Raw genomic sequence first — 14,710 nt, 5'->3', positions numbered from 1 at the left:
CCTTCCTGTGCCCAATTCTGTTCCACACCCCAGCTTTTCCCATAACCCTGCAAATAAGTCTTCTGCACATACATATCTAATTGCCTTTAGAAAGTTCCTATGGAATCTGATTCCACCAGCCTTTCAGGCAGTGCGTTCCAGATTACAACAACCTTCTGTGTGACAAAACATCTCCCAGTTCCCCTCTAGTCTTTTGCCAATTATTTTCAACTATGACCTCTGGTTACTGACCCACTTCCAGAGGAAGCAATGTATCCCGACATGCCTCATCATTTTCAACATCTCTATTCGGTCTCACCTTAACCTTCGCTTCTCTAACGAGATGTCCCAGCTTCTCCAATCTCTCCACATACCCCATCCCTGGTATCACCCTGGCAAACCTCAGCCGTACCCACTCACCCTCCCCGGTGTGGTGCCGGCAATTGGGCATCAGACCGGCAGATATTGGGCTCAATGATCAACTTTTCTTAAACTACCTGAGCTGAAAGTCAGTAAACCAAACATCGAGCCCAAAGCATGTAGGAAGATCACGTTAAATATAAATACTGCTCAGTGACCATCTAACTGGGGAACGGGTTCTGGCCAGGGGGAGGGGCTCTGGGCAGGGGGAGGGGCAGGGGAGGGGAGGGGCTCCGGGCAGGGGGGAGGGGCTCTGGGCAAGGGGGAGGGGCTCCAGCCAGGGGGGAGGGGCTCTAGGCTAGGGGAGGGGCTCTGGGCTAGGGGAGGGGCTCAGGACAGGTGAAGGGGCTCTGGGAAGGGGGAGGGGCTCCAGACAGGGGGCGCAGCTCTGGGCAGGGAGTGGGGCTCCAGCCAGGGGGGAGTGGCTCAGGACAGGTGGAGGGGCTCTGGGTAGGAGGGAGGGGCTCTGGCCAGGGGGAGGGGCTCCAGCCAGGGGGAGGGGCTCAGGACTGGTGGAAGGGCTCCGGGCAGAGGGGAGGGGCTCTGGCCAGGAGGATGGTCCTTGTTTGGGCTGGGCAGAGAGGTATGGACCCAAGCCCAAACCCGGCCTAATACCCAGCCATTCTGGCAGAGTCCTACCAGCCAGGTGTATTAAGAGACAGTTCAACAATCGATTAGGTAACGAAAAAATTGATAACTTCCCAATAATTGATAATCAAGGGGCTATAGGGAGGGGGGAACTTAAAACAATCACTATCACTGGGGAAAAAGTACTCGGCAAACTAATGGGACTTAAGCTGCAGGGATAGTGGATGCATTGGTTGTAATCTATCAAAATTCCCTGAAGGTCCCAGAGGAATGGAAAACCGCAAATAAATGCCCCTATTTAAGAAAGGAGGCAGACAGAAAGCAGGAAACTATAGACCAGTTAGCCTAACATCTGTTGTTGGGAAAATGCTAGAGTCCATCATTAAGGAAGTAGTAGCAGGACATTTAGAAAATCATAATACAGTCAAGCAGAGTCAGTATAGTTTTATGAAAGGGAAATTATGTTTGACAAATCTGCTGGAATTCTTTGAGGATGTAACGAGCAGGGTGGATAAGGGGGAACCAGTGGATGTGGTGTATTTGGATTTCCAGATATTCGATAAGGTGTCACATTAAAAAGTTACTGCCCAAGATAAGAGCTCATGGGGTTAGGGTTAATATATTAGCATGGATAGAAGATTGGCTAACTAACAGAAAACAGAGAGTCAGGATAAATGGGTCATTTTCTGGTTGTCAAACTGTAATTAGTGGGGTGCCGCAGGGATCAGTGCTGGGTCCTCAACTATTTACAATCTATATTAATGACTTGGATGAAGGTACCGAGTGTAATGTAGCCAAATTTGCTGATGATACAAAGATGGGTGGGAAAGCAAGTTGTGAGGAGGATACAAAAAATCTGCAAAGGGACATAGACAGGCTAAGTGAGTGGGCAATAATTTGGCAGATGGAATATAATGTGGGAAAATGTGAGGTTATCCACTTTGATAGGAAAAATAAAAAAGCAAATTACTATTTAAATGGGGAGAGATTACAAAATGCTGCAGTACAGAGGAATCTGGGGGTCCTTATACATGAAACACAAAAAGGTAGTATGCAGGTACTGCAAGTGATCAGGAAGGCAAATGGAATGTTAACCTTTATTGCAAGGGGGATAGAGTATAAAAGTAGGGAAGTCCTGCTACAACTGTTGGTAAGACCACACCTGGAGTACTGCGTACAGTTTTGGTCTCCTTATTTAAGGAGGGATAAACTTGCATTGGAGGCAGTTCAGAAGAGGTTCACCTGGTTGATTCCTGAGATGAAGGGGTTGTCTTATGAAGAAAGGTTGAGCAGGTTGGAGTTTAGAAGAATGAGAGGTGATCTTATTGAAATGTATAAGATACTGAGGGGGCTTGACAGGGTAGATGCAGAGAGGATGTTTCCCCTCGTGGGGGAATCTAGAACTGGGTGCATAGTTTCAGAATAAGGGGTCACCCATTTAAAACGGAAATGAGGAGGAATTTCTTCTGAGGGGCATGAATCTGTGGAATTCTCTGCCCCAGAGAGCTGTGGAGGCTGGGTCATTGAGTATATTTAAGGTGGAGATAGATTTTTAAGCGATAAGGGAGTAAAGGGTAATGGGGAGCGGGCAGGGAAGTGGAGCTGAATCCATGATCAGACCAGCCATGATCGTATTGAATGTCGGAGCAGACTCGAGGGGCTAAATGGCCGACTCCTGCTCCTATTTCTTATGTTCTTATGTAAAAGGAAATCCAATGGTCTTCTATAGCCATATTAACAGTGCAAGGTTGTCAAAGGAGCGGTGGGGCCAATTGGGGTCCACAGTGGAGATCTATTGGCATAGGCAGAAGGCATGGCTGAGGAAGTAAATGAATACTTTGCATCGGTGTATACCAAGGAAGGGGACTTTGCCAAAGCCAAGGCAAATCAGGAGGGTGCCAGGATGCTGGATGAGATAAAAATAGATAAAGACGAAGTACTAGAAGTACTAGAAGTACTTAAAGTGCCAAGTCACCCGGTCCAGATGGGATGTATACTCGGTTTTTGAGGTGTAGAAATTGCAGAGGTGCTGACCACCAGCTTTCAATCCTCCTTAGATACCGGGGCGGTGCCGGAGGACTGGAAGATTGCACATATTCAAAAAAGTATTGAAGGATAAAGCAGGCAATTACAGACCAGTCCGTTTAACATGCTGGGGTGGCGTGGTCCTGGCCTGCAAGACCATCAGCAGGCCGGGGCCATTGGCGGGAGCAGCGTGTGGCAGTATACCACTGCAGGGAGCAGCGCGTGCTGCTGCAGGAGGGTGACGGCTACGAAGCCAGGTCGCTGATTGCAATGCGGGCAGACACAGCAGGAGGGGCGAAGGAGCGGCAAGAATCCATAGAGGGAAGTGACCGAGGCCCAGGAGAGGTGTGAATCTGGGGCCCAGGAGAGGCGAGGGCCCAGGGGCAGCACGGGCCAGCCCACACTGCAATATGTGTGCACACTAGGTCCGTGCAGCAGAGCTGGTCTCCAGCCGTCCTGGTTAACCCTTGCCACTGGACCAAGACCTAGCTCTGTCAAGCCCGTGTGGTGGCTGGTGTATAACGGCCACCCCACGTTAAAAAAATCCACGCACAGGTATCTTCCACCCTTCAACATGTAGTTTGGGATCTGGAATATTAGGTCCTTCATTGAAACACCTGTGAACTCATTTCTTTTTGGCATGGAAGCAAGTCATCCTCGCTTCGAGGGACCGCCTATGATGATGATGATATAAAAACAATAATCCGGGAGAGAGTTAACAGCCACTTGCACAATGATAGATGAATAAAGGGGAGGCAGCGTGGAGCTGTATTGGGGAAATCATGTTTGACTCACTTGATTGACACAATACTCCAGCTGGAGCCTCACCAGTGGTTGAGCCTAACCGCCTTGCTTCTATACCCTGTGCCTCTGTTTATAAAGCCCGGGATCCTATAACATATGCTTCTCTATAACAGCTTGATCAGCTTGTCCTGCCACACACTAAGGTTTGTGTGCATACACCCCAGATCTCTGTTCCTGAACCCCCTTTAATCCCCTTTGCTTGTAATGCCTCCCCTCATTCTTCCTACCAAAACGCAGCATTTCACAGCTGTGTGTGTCTGCTGCGAGTCTGCCCAGTTCACCAGTCTGGCTCTGTCCTGCTGAAGTCTCTTTCTATCCTCCTCACTGTTTACTACATTTCTGAGTTTCGTGTCACTTGCCAACTTTGAAATGATGCCCTTGTATACCCAAGTCCAGGTCATTAATATCTATCAATTAGAGCAGAGGTCCTAATACCGAGCTTTGGGGAACACCAGTGTATACTTCCGTCTAGTCTGGGAAACAACCGTTTGCCTAACTCTCTCCTTTCTATCCAGACAGCCACTGCCCTTTAATCCCATGGCCTTCAATTTTGCGAATAAGTCACATTAACTGAACTACCATCATCAACCGCTTCCGTTTTATGACACTTCCCTTCCCGGATATCTCAAATTGCTGCACCTGTCTGTACCACATACATGTCTCTGCAATTCTAGTTGGTCTGTTATGTTGGGAAAAACTCCTCCAACCAAAAGTTAGTGAAATGTAAAGATATTGACGTGAGCAGCGCTGTGACGAGGAATGCTTACTGCTTTAGGTTCTGAAGACCAGACTGGCTATGGGGTACACAGGCCAGTACCATGGCATCAATGACTGCTTGAGATACGTCATTAAACATGGAGGCTGGCGTGCACTTTACACTGGATACCTGCCAAACCTACTGGGCATCATCCCCTACGCAGGCATTGAGCTCACTGTCTACGAAGTAAGTTTCAAAAGGTCAGACTGTTGATTTAGCAAAATTCTTAAGAAAAACGCAAAACCTGTAAAATCTGTAAATCGAGATACCCTCTTACTGCCTGCTCATACCCTATACCCCGGGGCCTGCTCACAAGTAGTGCCGTGGGATCTTTTGCATCCATCTGAAAGACGGCACCTCCGACAGTGCAGCATGCCTTCAGTACTGCACTGGAATGCCAGCCTAGATAATTGTGCTCAAGGCCCTGGAGTGGGACTTGAACCCACAACCTTCTGACTCCGAGGCGAGAGAGAGTGCTGCCCACTGAGCCTCAGCCTACCCCCGAGAGTCAGCAAAAAACACACAGTAATAAAAATGTGCCAGAAATCATAGAATCACAGAAATTTACAGCACGGAAGAAGGCCATTTCGGCCCATCATGTCCGCGCCGGCCGACCAAGAGGCTATCCAGCCTAATCCCACTGTCCAGCTCTCGGTCCGTAGCCCTGTATGTTACGGCACTTCAGGTGCACATCCAAGTATTTTTTAAATGTGGTGAGGGTTTCTGCCTCTACCATCCTTTCAGGCAGTGAGTTCCAGACCCCCACCACCCTCTGGGTGAGACATTTCCCCTCAAATCCCCTCTAAACCTCCGACCAACTACTTTAAATCTATCCCCCCTGATTGTTGAACACAGTCTATTCAATCTTTCCTCATAGCTAAAATTCTCCAGTCCAGGCAACATCCTCGTAAATCTCCTCTGCACCCTCTCCAGTGCAATCACATCTTTCCTGTAATGTGGTGACCAGAACTGCACAGTACTCCAGCTGCGGCCTAACCAGTGTTTTATACAGTTCAAGCATAACCTCCAAGCTGTTGAATGAAGCTTCTCAATAGCCCTTTACACTTTGTTCTGAGTAGTGGTCAGGGACCTGGCCAAAGCACTGGAAAAATACCACTAACGATGTCTCCGTAAGATCCTGCAAATCCCCTGGAAGGACAGACGCATCAACGTCAGTGTTCTCACTCAGGCCAACATCACCAGCATTGAAGCACTGACCACACTCGATCAACTCCGTTGGGTGGGCCACATAGTCCGCATGCCCGACATGAGACTCCCAAAGCAAGCGTTCTACTCGGAACTCCTACACGACAAGCGAGCCCCAGGTGGGCAGAGGAAACGTTGCAAGGACACCCTCAAAGCCTCCCTAATAAAGAGCAACATCCCCACCGACACCTGGGAGTCCCTGGCCCAAGATCGCCCTAAGTGGAGGAAGTGCATCCGGGAGGGCGCTGAGCACCTCGTCGCCGAGAGCGTGCAGAAATCAAACGCAGGCAGTGGAAGGAGCTTGTGACAAACAAGTCTCTTCACCCACCCTTTCCTTCAATGACTATCTGTCCCACCTGTGACAGAGACTGTAATTCCCGTATTGGACTGTCCAGTCGCCTGAGAACTCACTTTTATAGTGGAAGCAAGTCTTCCTCGATTTCGAGGGACTGCCTATGATGATGATGATGGGCACCCATTTACATGGGTGGCAATTGGAAGTGGCACATGCCCAGTGTAAGTGCTGGGTAATGCCCACATAATCGCTGAGTCACCTCCATGCCATTATCACATTCCATGTGAACTTTCAGTGTGTGGCCACAATGGGCGGGCGCTGGGAGATTGTGTTCAGGGTCTCTGCCCCATCACCTCAGGCACACTGAGTAGAAATGGCTCCTTCATGTTATACTTGTTTGATGCTATTAATTCATGACCTTATGATCTCAAACTGCTCCCACAACCAGCATGGCCCAGGCAAGGCCCAGGGTCAAAGGCCATTGGGAGGGGGGGTAACATGAATATTTCACACACCTGTCATTCCACTCTTGTGTAATCCTATTGAGAGCAGCTCGGTTTATGCACTGAGCACAATAGTATAACTGAACACACAACTTGGGTGAATTGACATGACTATGACAATCTCCAATTTGGACTCACTCTCTGCTCTTTTCCCCCTGTGTGATTTATTCCTTATTTGTGTGTTGTGTTCACATTCAATGTTAGACGGTGAAGAAAGCCTACTGCCAGAAATACAACCAGGACCCAAAGAACCCTGGAGTCATCGTTCACCTGGGGTGTGGCACCTTCTCCAGCACCTGTGGGCAGTTGGGCAGCTATCCGCTGGCACTGGTCAGGACCAAGATGCAAGCACACGGTGAGCCCAAGCACATCGCAATTCACTTTCCACACCAACTTTCTTCAGTGTAATGTAGTGAGTAATGGATCAGTAATATCGTGAGTCACTTACTGGGTAATAACATGGTGGGCAATGGAATCATTCACTGAAGGCCATGTTATGTTGTGGGAAGGTTATAAAATATAAAACAGTGGGAGGGAGCAAGTCATCGGGGAATGGTTCAGTCCACAGGCTCTGATTGTTGTCCAACTAAAGAGGCCTTGGGAAACTTGGAGCGTTTACACATGCATTGCATCCCAGGGACAGAGCCGCTGGATACTCCCCATCCCAGGTTCCTGATCCCGGATACTCCTACTGTATTACACTTAACACCAATACTTGTTTACAATCTCTATAAATGTTCAAATTAGCCTTTACACGCGGAGTTATTTTCATAGAAACATAGAAATTTACAGCGCAGAAGGACGCCATTCCGGCCCATCGTGTCCGCGCCGGCCGACAAAGAGCCGCACGGCCCTCGGTCAGCAGCCCTGAAGGTTACATATAAACCTATGAACAATGAACAATGGCGGAAAGGCAAAGAGCACCCAGCCCAACCAGTCCGCCTCACACAACTGCAACACCCCTTATACTGAAACATTCTACACTCCATCCCAACCGGAGCCATGTGATCTCCTGGGAGAGGCAAAAACCAGATAAAAACCCAGGCCAATTGGGGAAATAAATCTGGGAAAATTCCTCTCCGACCCATCCAGGCAATCACCCTAGCCGTATTCTATTCCCTGCAGTACTTACCATTATATCTGCACCGACCATCAAAAGGTCATCCAGTCTAATCCCAATTACCAGCTCTAGGTCCATAACCCTGCAGGTTACGGCACTTTAAGTGCCCATCCAACCATCTCTTAAAAGTGGTGAAGGTTTCTGCATCCACCAGATGTAGTACTTGTTGTTGTATTACCACATGCTGTACTTTTACTCAGTGCAGGAGTAAGCAGGCAGGCGTGAAGCACCTCTCTGGTATTGAGAACCAACTGGGCTCAGAAATGCTCCCCCAATAAGGCTGCAATCGAATAATGGCCAACCATATTGAGAAGTAACTGCCCATCATAAATAAAACTAAGCAAATTCACAATATCTTTCTGTTTCAATGTGACTTGGGACACAACTGTGCCTTTGTATTGAGTTAGGCTGGGAACCTGATTTTGAAAGCATTTGTTTCTTTAACATCCTTATATATTGTGACTGAATTAAAGGTGTGGACACCGAGACAATATTGAACAAAAGTGACTCAAAAAGCCTTGCTCATTGCTGAATGGGGCAGTCTGCAGGTGAGCCACCATTGTGTGATCGGAAGGGGGAAAATAAACCAGGCAAGGTCCCTTCTCTTGATCGCTGTATGGCGAACCCTACTGGGTATCGGGTGAGGCTGGACTGTGAGGCTCCCCGTGGTTGAATAGCTTGCCAACACGTTGGGAGTAATTTCACTGCTGGTGAGGAGCTGTACCTCTGGGTGCACCTATCACACAGTTGAGCATGTGCTGGCCGCCGATTCTCATCCACCCAACTAGCACACAAACCCTCCTCCCTTCCCATCCTACAGCTGTTGCAAGGGTTGTTGGAGCTGCAGGGCAGGATGGGAAGGGGGGGAGAAAAGTGGGAGTGGGATTGGATTCTTCCTGTGCTGTAATGCTCTGCCTTTTATCTTTGAGCAGACGTTATCAGAGACGGTGCCAAGGTAGCCATGCACAAGTACTTCCACATCATCTTACAAGACGAAGGCTTCATCGGCCTTTACCGTGGATTTGCTGCCAACTCCATGAAGGTCGTGCCTGCGGTGAGCATCAGCTTTGTCATTTACGAGCAGATGAAAAGAATCCTGGGCCTCAACTCCAATTAACCCGTACTAAAAATCTCAAACGTGGATTCTTCCCATCCTTCTTCACAATCCTGACCCAGACAAGCAAGTCCTGGCCCAATGGAGAGACGTTGAACACTGCAGTAACTACATCAGAGATTTAGAGGAGCTAGCTATTGTAGGCCAATCTCACCAGCTACCACAAACCATCCAACAAGTCACCAGAGGCTAGAGTATAATCATATTGACCAGAGGCCAGCTAGCCAACAGGCCCATCCACCAGAGGAAGTAGCCAACAGGCCCATCCACCAGAGGCCAGCTAGCCAACAGGCCCATCCACCAGAGGAAGTAGCCAACAGGCCCGCCCACCAGAGGCCAGCGAGCCAACAGGCCCATCCACTAGTGGAAGTAGCCAACAGGCCCATCCACCAGAGGCCAGCTAGCCAACAGGCCCGTCCACCAGAGGCCAGCTAGCCAACAGGCCCATCCACCAGAGGAAGGTAGCCAACAGGCCCGTCACCAGAGGCCAGCGAGCCAACAGACCCATCCACCAGAGGAAGGTAGCCAACAGGCCCATCCACCAGAGAAAGGTAGCCAATAGGCCCATCCACCAGATGCCAGCTAGCCAACGAGGAGTGAGAGAGACAGCTGTCAATGACAGGAGGAGGAGAGAGAAAGAGAGAGCTGTCAATCACAGGGAGAGAGAGAGAGAGAGAGCTGTCAATCAAACTTCACTGGGCCTGAGTGTGGGGACATCTGTTGGCCGCAAGCAAGAACTGCAAGCGAGCGGCACAAAGGACCATTTTGTGCCAGGGTTACAGAGACAGGACTACATACAATGTGAGCAACACTTTCTGTCTGTAAATGCTGCTCTCGCACTGATTCATATTTGGATCGTGAAAAATAGAAACAATCGAGTCATAATAAAGGCTTTTGTTTACTCATTCGATAGTTGTAAATTTGCCCGGTTATCTCCGACTCTACATTGAGCAGTATTTCTGTCTGATTTCTCAGGACACTATTGACAATACTTTAAATAAACCAAACACGTATACAAATAAAAATTGGGCGCAATGCTGGCAGTTTCACAGGAAACAATCAAAAGGGAAAGGGCTGAAATACAGAAAGAAGAAAAGAAACATAAAATGCTGGAACACGCATCGTTACCTCTGGTGTCCTCCAAGGATCTGTCCTTGCCCCCTCCTATTTCCCATCTACATGTTGCCCCTTGTAACTATCAGTTTCCCCATGTACGCTGATGACACCCAGCCCAACCTCACTATCCCTCCTCGGTCTCTAAATTGTCAGACTGCTTGTACAACATCCAGTTCTGGATGAGCAGAAATTTTCTCCAATTGAATATTGGGAAGACCGAAGCCATTGTTTTCGGTCCCCGCCACAAACTCCGTTCCCCAGCCACTGACTCCATCCCTCTCCCCAAATTCTGTCTGAGGCTGAACCAGATTGTTCGCAACCTTGGTGTCACATTTGACCCTGAAATGAGCTTTTGACTACATATCCACAGCACAACAAAGACCGCCTAGTTCCACCCATCTTCATCCCTGCCTCAGCTCATCTGCTGCTGAAGCCCTCATCCATGCCTTTGTTACCTCTAGACTATTCTAACGCACTCCTGGCTGGCATCCTACATGCTACCCTGCGTAATAGAAACATAGAAAAATAGGTGCAGGAGTAGGCCATTCGGCTCTTCGAGCCTGCACCACCAGTCAATAAGATCAAGGATGATCATTCCCTCAGTACCCCTTTCCTGCTTTCTCTCCATACCCCTTGATCCCCTTAGCCGTAAGAGCCATATCTAACTCCCTCTTGAATATATCCAGTGAACTGGCATCAACAAATCTCTGCGACAGTGAATTCCACAGGTTAACAACTCTATGAGTGAAGAAGTTTCTCCTCATCTTAGTCCTAAATGGCCTACCCCTTATCCTAAGACTATGTCCCCAACATCGGGAACATTCTTCCTGCATCTAACCTGTCCAGTCCCGTCAGAATCTTATATGTTTCTATGAGATCCCCTCTCATTCTTCTAAACTCCAGAGAATAAAGGCCCAGTTGATCCAGTCTTTCCTCATATGACAGCCCAGCTATCCCTGGAATCAGTCTGGTGAACCTTCGCTGCACTCCCTCAATAGCAAGAACGTCCTTCCTCAGACTAGGAGACCAAAACGGAACACAATATTCCAGGTGAGGCCTCACTAAGGCCCTGTACAATTGCAGTAAGACCTCCCTGCTCCTATACTCAAATCCCTAGCTATGAAGGCCAACATACCATTTGCCTTCTTTACCGCCTGCTGTACCTGCGTGCCCACTTTCAGTGACTGATGAACCATGACACCCAGGTCTCGTTGCACCTCCCCTTTTCTTAGCCTGCTGCCATTCAGATAATATTCTGCCTTCGTGTTTTTGCCCCCAAAATGGATAACCTCACATTTATCCACATTATACTGCATCTGCCATGCATTTGCCCACTCACCTAACCTGTCCAAGTCACCCTGCAGCCTCTTAGCGTCCTCCTCACAGCTCACACCGCCATCCAGTTTAGTGTCATCTGAAAACTTGGAGATATTACACTCTATTCCTTCATCTAAATCGTTAATGCATATTGTAAAGAGCTGGGGTCCCAGCACTGAGCCCTGCGGCACCCCACTAGTCACTGCCTGCCATTCTGAAAAGGGCCCATTCATCCCGACTCTCTGCTTCCTGTCTGCCAACCAGTTCCCTATCCACGTCAGTACATTACCCCCAATACCATGTGCTTTGAATTTGCACAACAATCTCTTGTGCGGGACCTTGTCAAAAGCCTTCTGAAAGTCCAAATACACCACATCCACTGGTTCTCCCTTGTCCACTCTGCTCAAAAAATTCCAGAAGATTCGTCAAGCATGATTTCCCTTTCATAAATCCATGCTGACTTGGTCCGATCCTGTCACCGCTTTCCAAATGCGCTGCTATTTCGTCCTTCATGATCGATTCCAACATTTTCCCCACTACTGATGTCAAGCTAACCGGTCTATAATTATCTGTTTTCTCTCTCCCTCCTTTTTTTTAAAGTGGTATTACATTAGCTATCCTCCAGTCCATGGGAACTGATCCAGAGTCGATAGACTGTTGGAAAATGATCACCAATGCATCCACTATTTCTAGGGCCACTTCCTTGAGCACTCTGGGATGCAGACTATCAGGCGCCGGAGATTTATCGGGCTTCAATCCCATCAATTTCCCGAACACAATTTCCCGCCTAATAAGGATATCCTTCAGTTCCTCCTTCTTACTAAACCCACTGTCCCCTAGTACCTTCGGAAGGTTATTTGCATCTTCCTTCATGAAGACAGAACTGAAGTATTGGTTCAATTGGTCTGTCATTTCTTTTTTCCCCATTATAAATTCACCTGAATACGACTGCAAGGGACCTACGTTTGTCTTTACTAATCTTTTTCTCTTCACATATTTATAGAAGCTTTTGCAGTCAGTTTTTATATTCCCTGCAACCTTCCTCTCGTACTCTATTTCCCCCTCCTATTTAAACCCTTAGTCCTCCTCTGTTGAATTTTTAATTTCTCCCAGTCCTCACGTTTGTTGCTTTTTCTCGCCAATTTATATGCCTCTTCCTTGGCTTTAACACTATCCTTAATTTCCTTTGTTAGCCATGGTTGAGCCACATTCCCAGTTTTATTTTTACTCCAGACAGGGATGTACATTTGCTGAAGTTCATCCATGTGATCTTTAAATGTTTGCCATTGCTTATCCACCGTCAACCCTTTTAGTATCGTTTGCCAGTCTATTCTAGCCAATTAAAACCTCAAACCATCGATGTTACCTTTCCTTAAGTTCAGGACCCTAGTTTCCGAATTAACTTTGTCACTCTCCATCTTAATAAGGAATTCTACCATAGTATGGTCACTTTTTCCCAAGGGGCCTCGCACAACAAGATTGCTAATTAGTCCCTTCTCATTACACAATACCCAGTCTAGGATGGCCAGCTCGCTGGTTGTTTCCAGTACATATTGGTCGAGAAAACCATCCCTAATACACTCCAGGAAATCCTCCTCCATCGTATTGCTACCAGTTAGGTTAGCCCAATCAATGTGTAGATTAAAGTCGCCCATGATTACTGCTGTACCTTTATTGCACACATCCCTTATTTCTTGTTTGATGCTGTCCCCAACCTCACTACTATTATTTGGTGGTCTATACACAACACCCACTAGTGTTTTCTGCCCTTTGGTAATCCGTAGCTCCACCCATACCGATTCCACATCATCCAGGCTATTGTCCTTCCTTACAATTGCATTCATCTCCTCTTTAACCAGCAACGCCACCCTGCCTCCTTTTCCTCTCTGCCTATACTTCCTAAATGTTGAATACCCCTGGATGTTGAGTTCCCAGCCTTGGTCACCCTGGAGCCATGTCTCCGTGATGCCAATCACATCATATCCGTTAACTGTTATCTGCACAGTTAATTCATCCACCTTATTCCGAATACTCCTCGCACTGAGGCACAGAGCCTTCAGGCTTGTTTTTTTAACATGCTTTGCCCCTTTAGAATTTTTCTGTAATGTGGCCCTTTTTGTTTTTTGCCTTGGGTTTCTCTGCCCTCCATTTTTACTATTCTCCTTTCTATATTTTGCTTCTGCCTACTTTTTATTTCCCTCTGTCTCCCTGCATAGGTTCCCATCCCCCTGCCATATTAGTTTAACTCCTCCCCAACAGCACTAGCAAACACTCCCCCAAGGATATTGGTCCCGGTCCTGCCCAGGTGCAGACCGTCTGGTTTGTACTGGTCCCACCTCCCCGAGAAACGGTTCCAATGTCCCAGGAATTTGAACCCCTCCCTCTTGCACCACTCCTCAAGCCACGTAGTCATCTGGGCTATCCTGCGATTCCTACTCTGACTAGCACGTGGCACTGGTAGCAATCCTGAGATTACTACTTTTGAGGTCCTACTTTTTAATTTAGCTCCTAGCTCCCTAAATGCGCCTCGTAGGTCTTCATCCCATTTTTTACCTATATCGTTGGTACCTATATGCACCAAGACAACTGGCTGTTCACCCTCCCTTTTCAGAATGTCCTGCACCCGCTCCGAGACATCCTTGACTCTTGCACCAGGGAGGCAACATACCATCCTGGAGTCTCGGTTGCGGCCGCAGAAATGCCAATCTATTCCCCTTACAATTGAATCACCTATCACTGTCGCTCTCCCACTCTTTTCCTGCCCTCCTGTGCAGCAGAGCCAGCCACGGTGCCATGAACTTGGCTGCTGCTGCTCCCCCCTGATGAGTCATTCCCCTCAACGGTACTCAGCGGGATCACTAGAAGTGATCCAAAACTCGTGTCCTAACTCACACCAAGTCCCACTCACCCTTCGCCCCCTGTGCTCGCTGACCTACATTGGCTCCCAGTTAAGCAATGCCTCAATTTCAAAATTCTCATCCTTGTTTTCAAATCCCTCCATGGCCTCCTCGCCCCCTCCCTATCTCTGTAATCTCCTCCAGCCCCCCTAGATGTCTGCGCTCTTCTAATTCTGCCCTGTTGAGCATCCCTGATTATAATCACTCAACCATTGGTGAATATTGCCTAGGCCCTAAGCTCTGGAATTCCCTGCCTAAACCTCCCCTGCTTAAACCGAGGCCCTGTCTGCTCTCTCAGGTGGACATAAAAGATCCCATGGCACTATTTCGAAGAAAAGTAGGGGATTTCTCCCCGGTGTCCTGGGGCCAATATTTATCCCTCAATCAACATCACTAAAACAGATTATTTGGTCATTATCACATTGCTGTTTGTGGGAGCTTGCTGTGCGCAAATTGGCTGTCGTGTTCCATACATTACAACAGTGACTACACTCCAAAAGTACTTCATTGGCTGTAAAGCGCTTTGAGATGTCCGGTGATCGTGAAAGGCGCTATATAAATGTAAGTCT

General features: G+C 48.0%; 1 protein-coding gene across 1 annotated transcript in view; it reads left to right on the top strand.

The window, feature by feature from the left end:
• The window catches only part of LOC139233572 (mitochondrial adenyl nucleotide antiporter SLC25A24-like), a 35,112-nt gene extending 26,298 nt beyond the window's left edge, over positions 1–8,814 (top strand). Inside the window, exons 4-6 of the mRNA XM_070863972.1 lie at positions 4,592–4,759; positions 6,782–6,932; positions 8,630–8,814. Coding sequence (XP_070720073.1) covers positions 4,592–4,759; positions 6,782–6,932; positions 8,630–8,814 — 504 coding nt within the window. The remainder of the gene's footprint in view (positions 1–4,591; positions 4,760–6,781; positions 6,933–8,629) is intronic.
• Positions 8,815–14,710: the final 5,896 nt, after the last annotated feature.

This window comes from Pristiophorus japonicus, chromosome 21, assembly GCF_044704955.1.
Source record: "Pristiophorus japonicus isolate sPriJap1 chromosome 21, sPriJap1.hap1, whole genome shotgun sequence".
NCBI classification, from domain to species: Eukaryota; Metazoa; Chordata; class Chondrichthyes; family Pristiophoridae; genus Pristiophorus; species Pristiophorus japonicus.
This window is presented reverse-complemented; position numbering and strand designations above follow the sequence as displayed.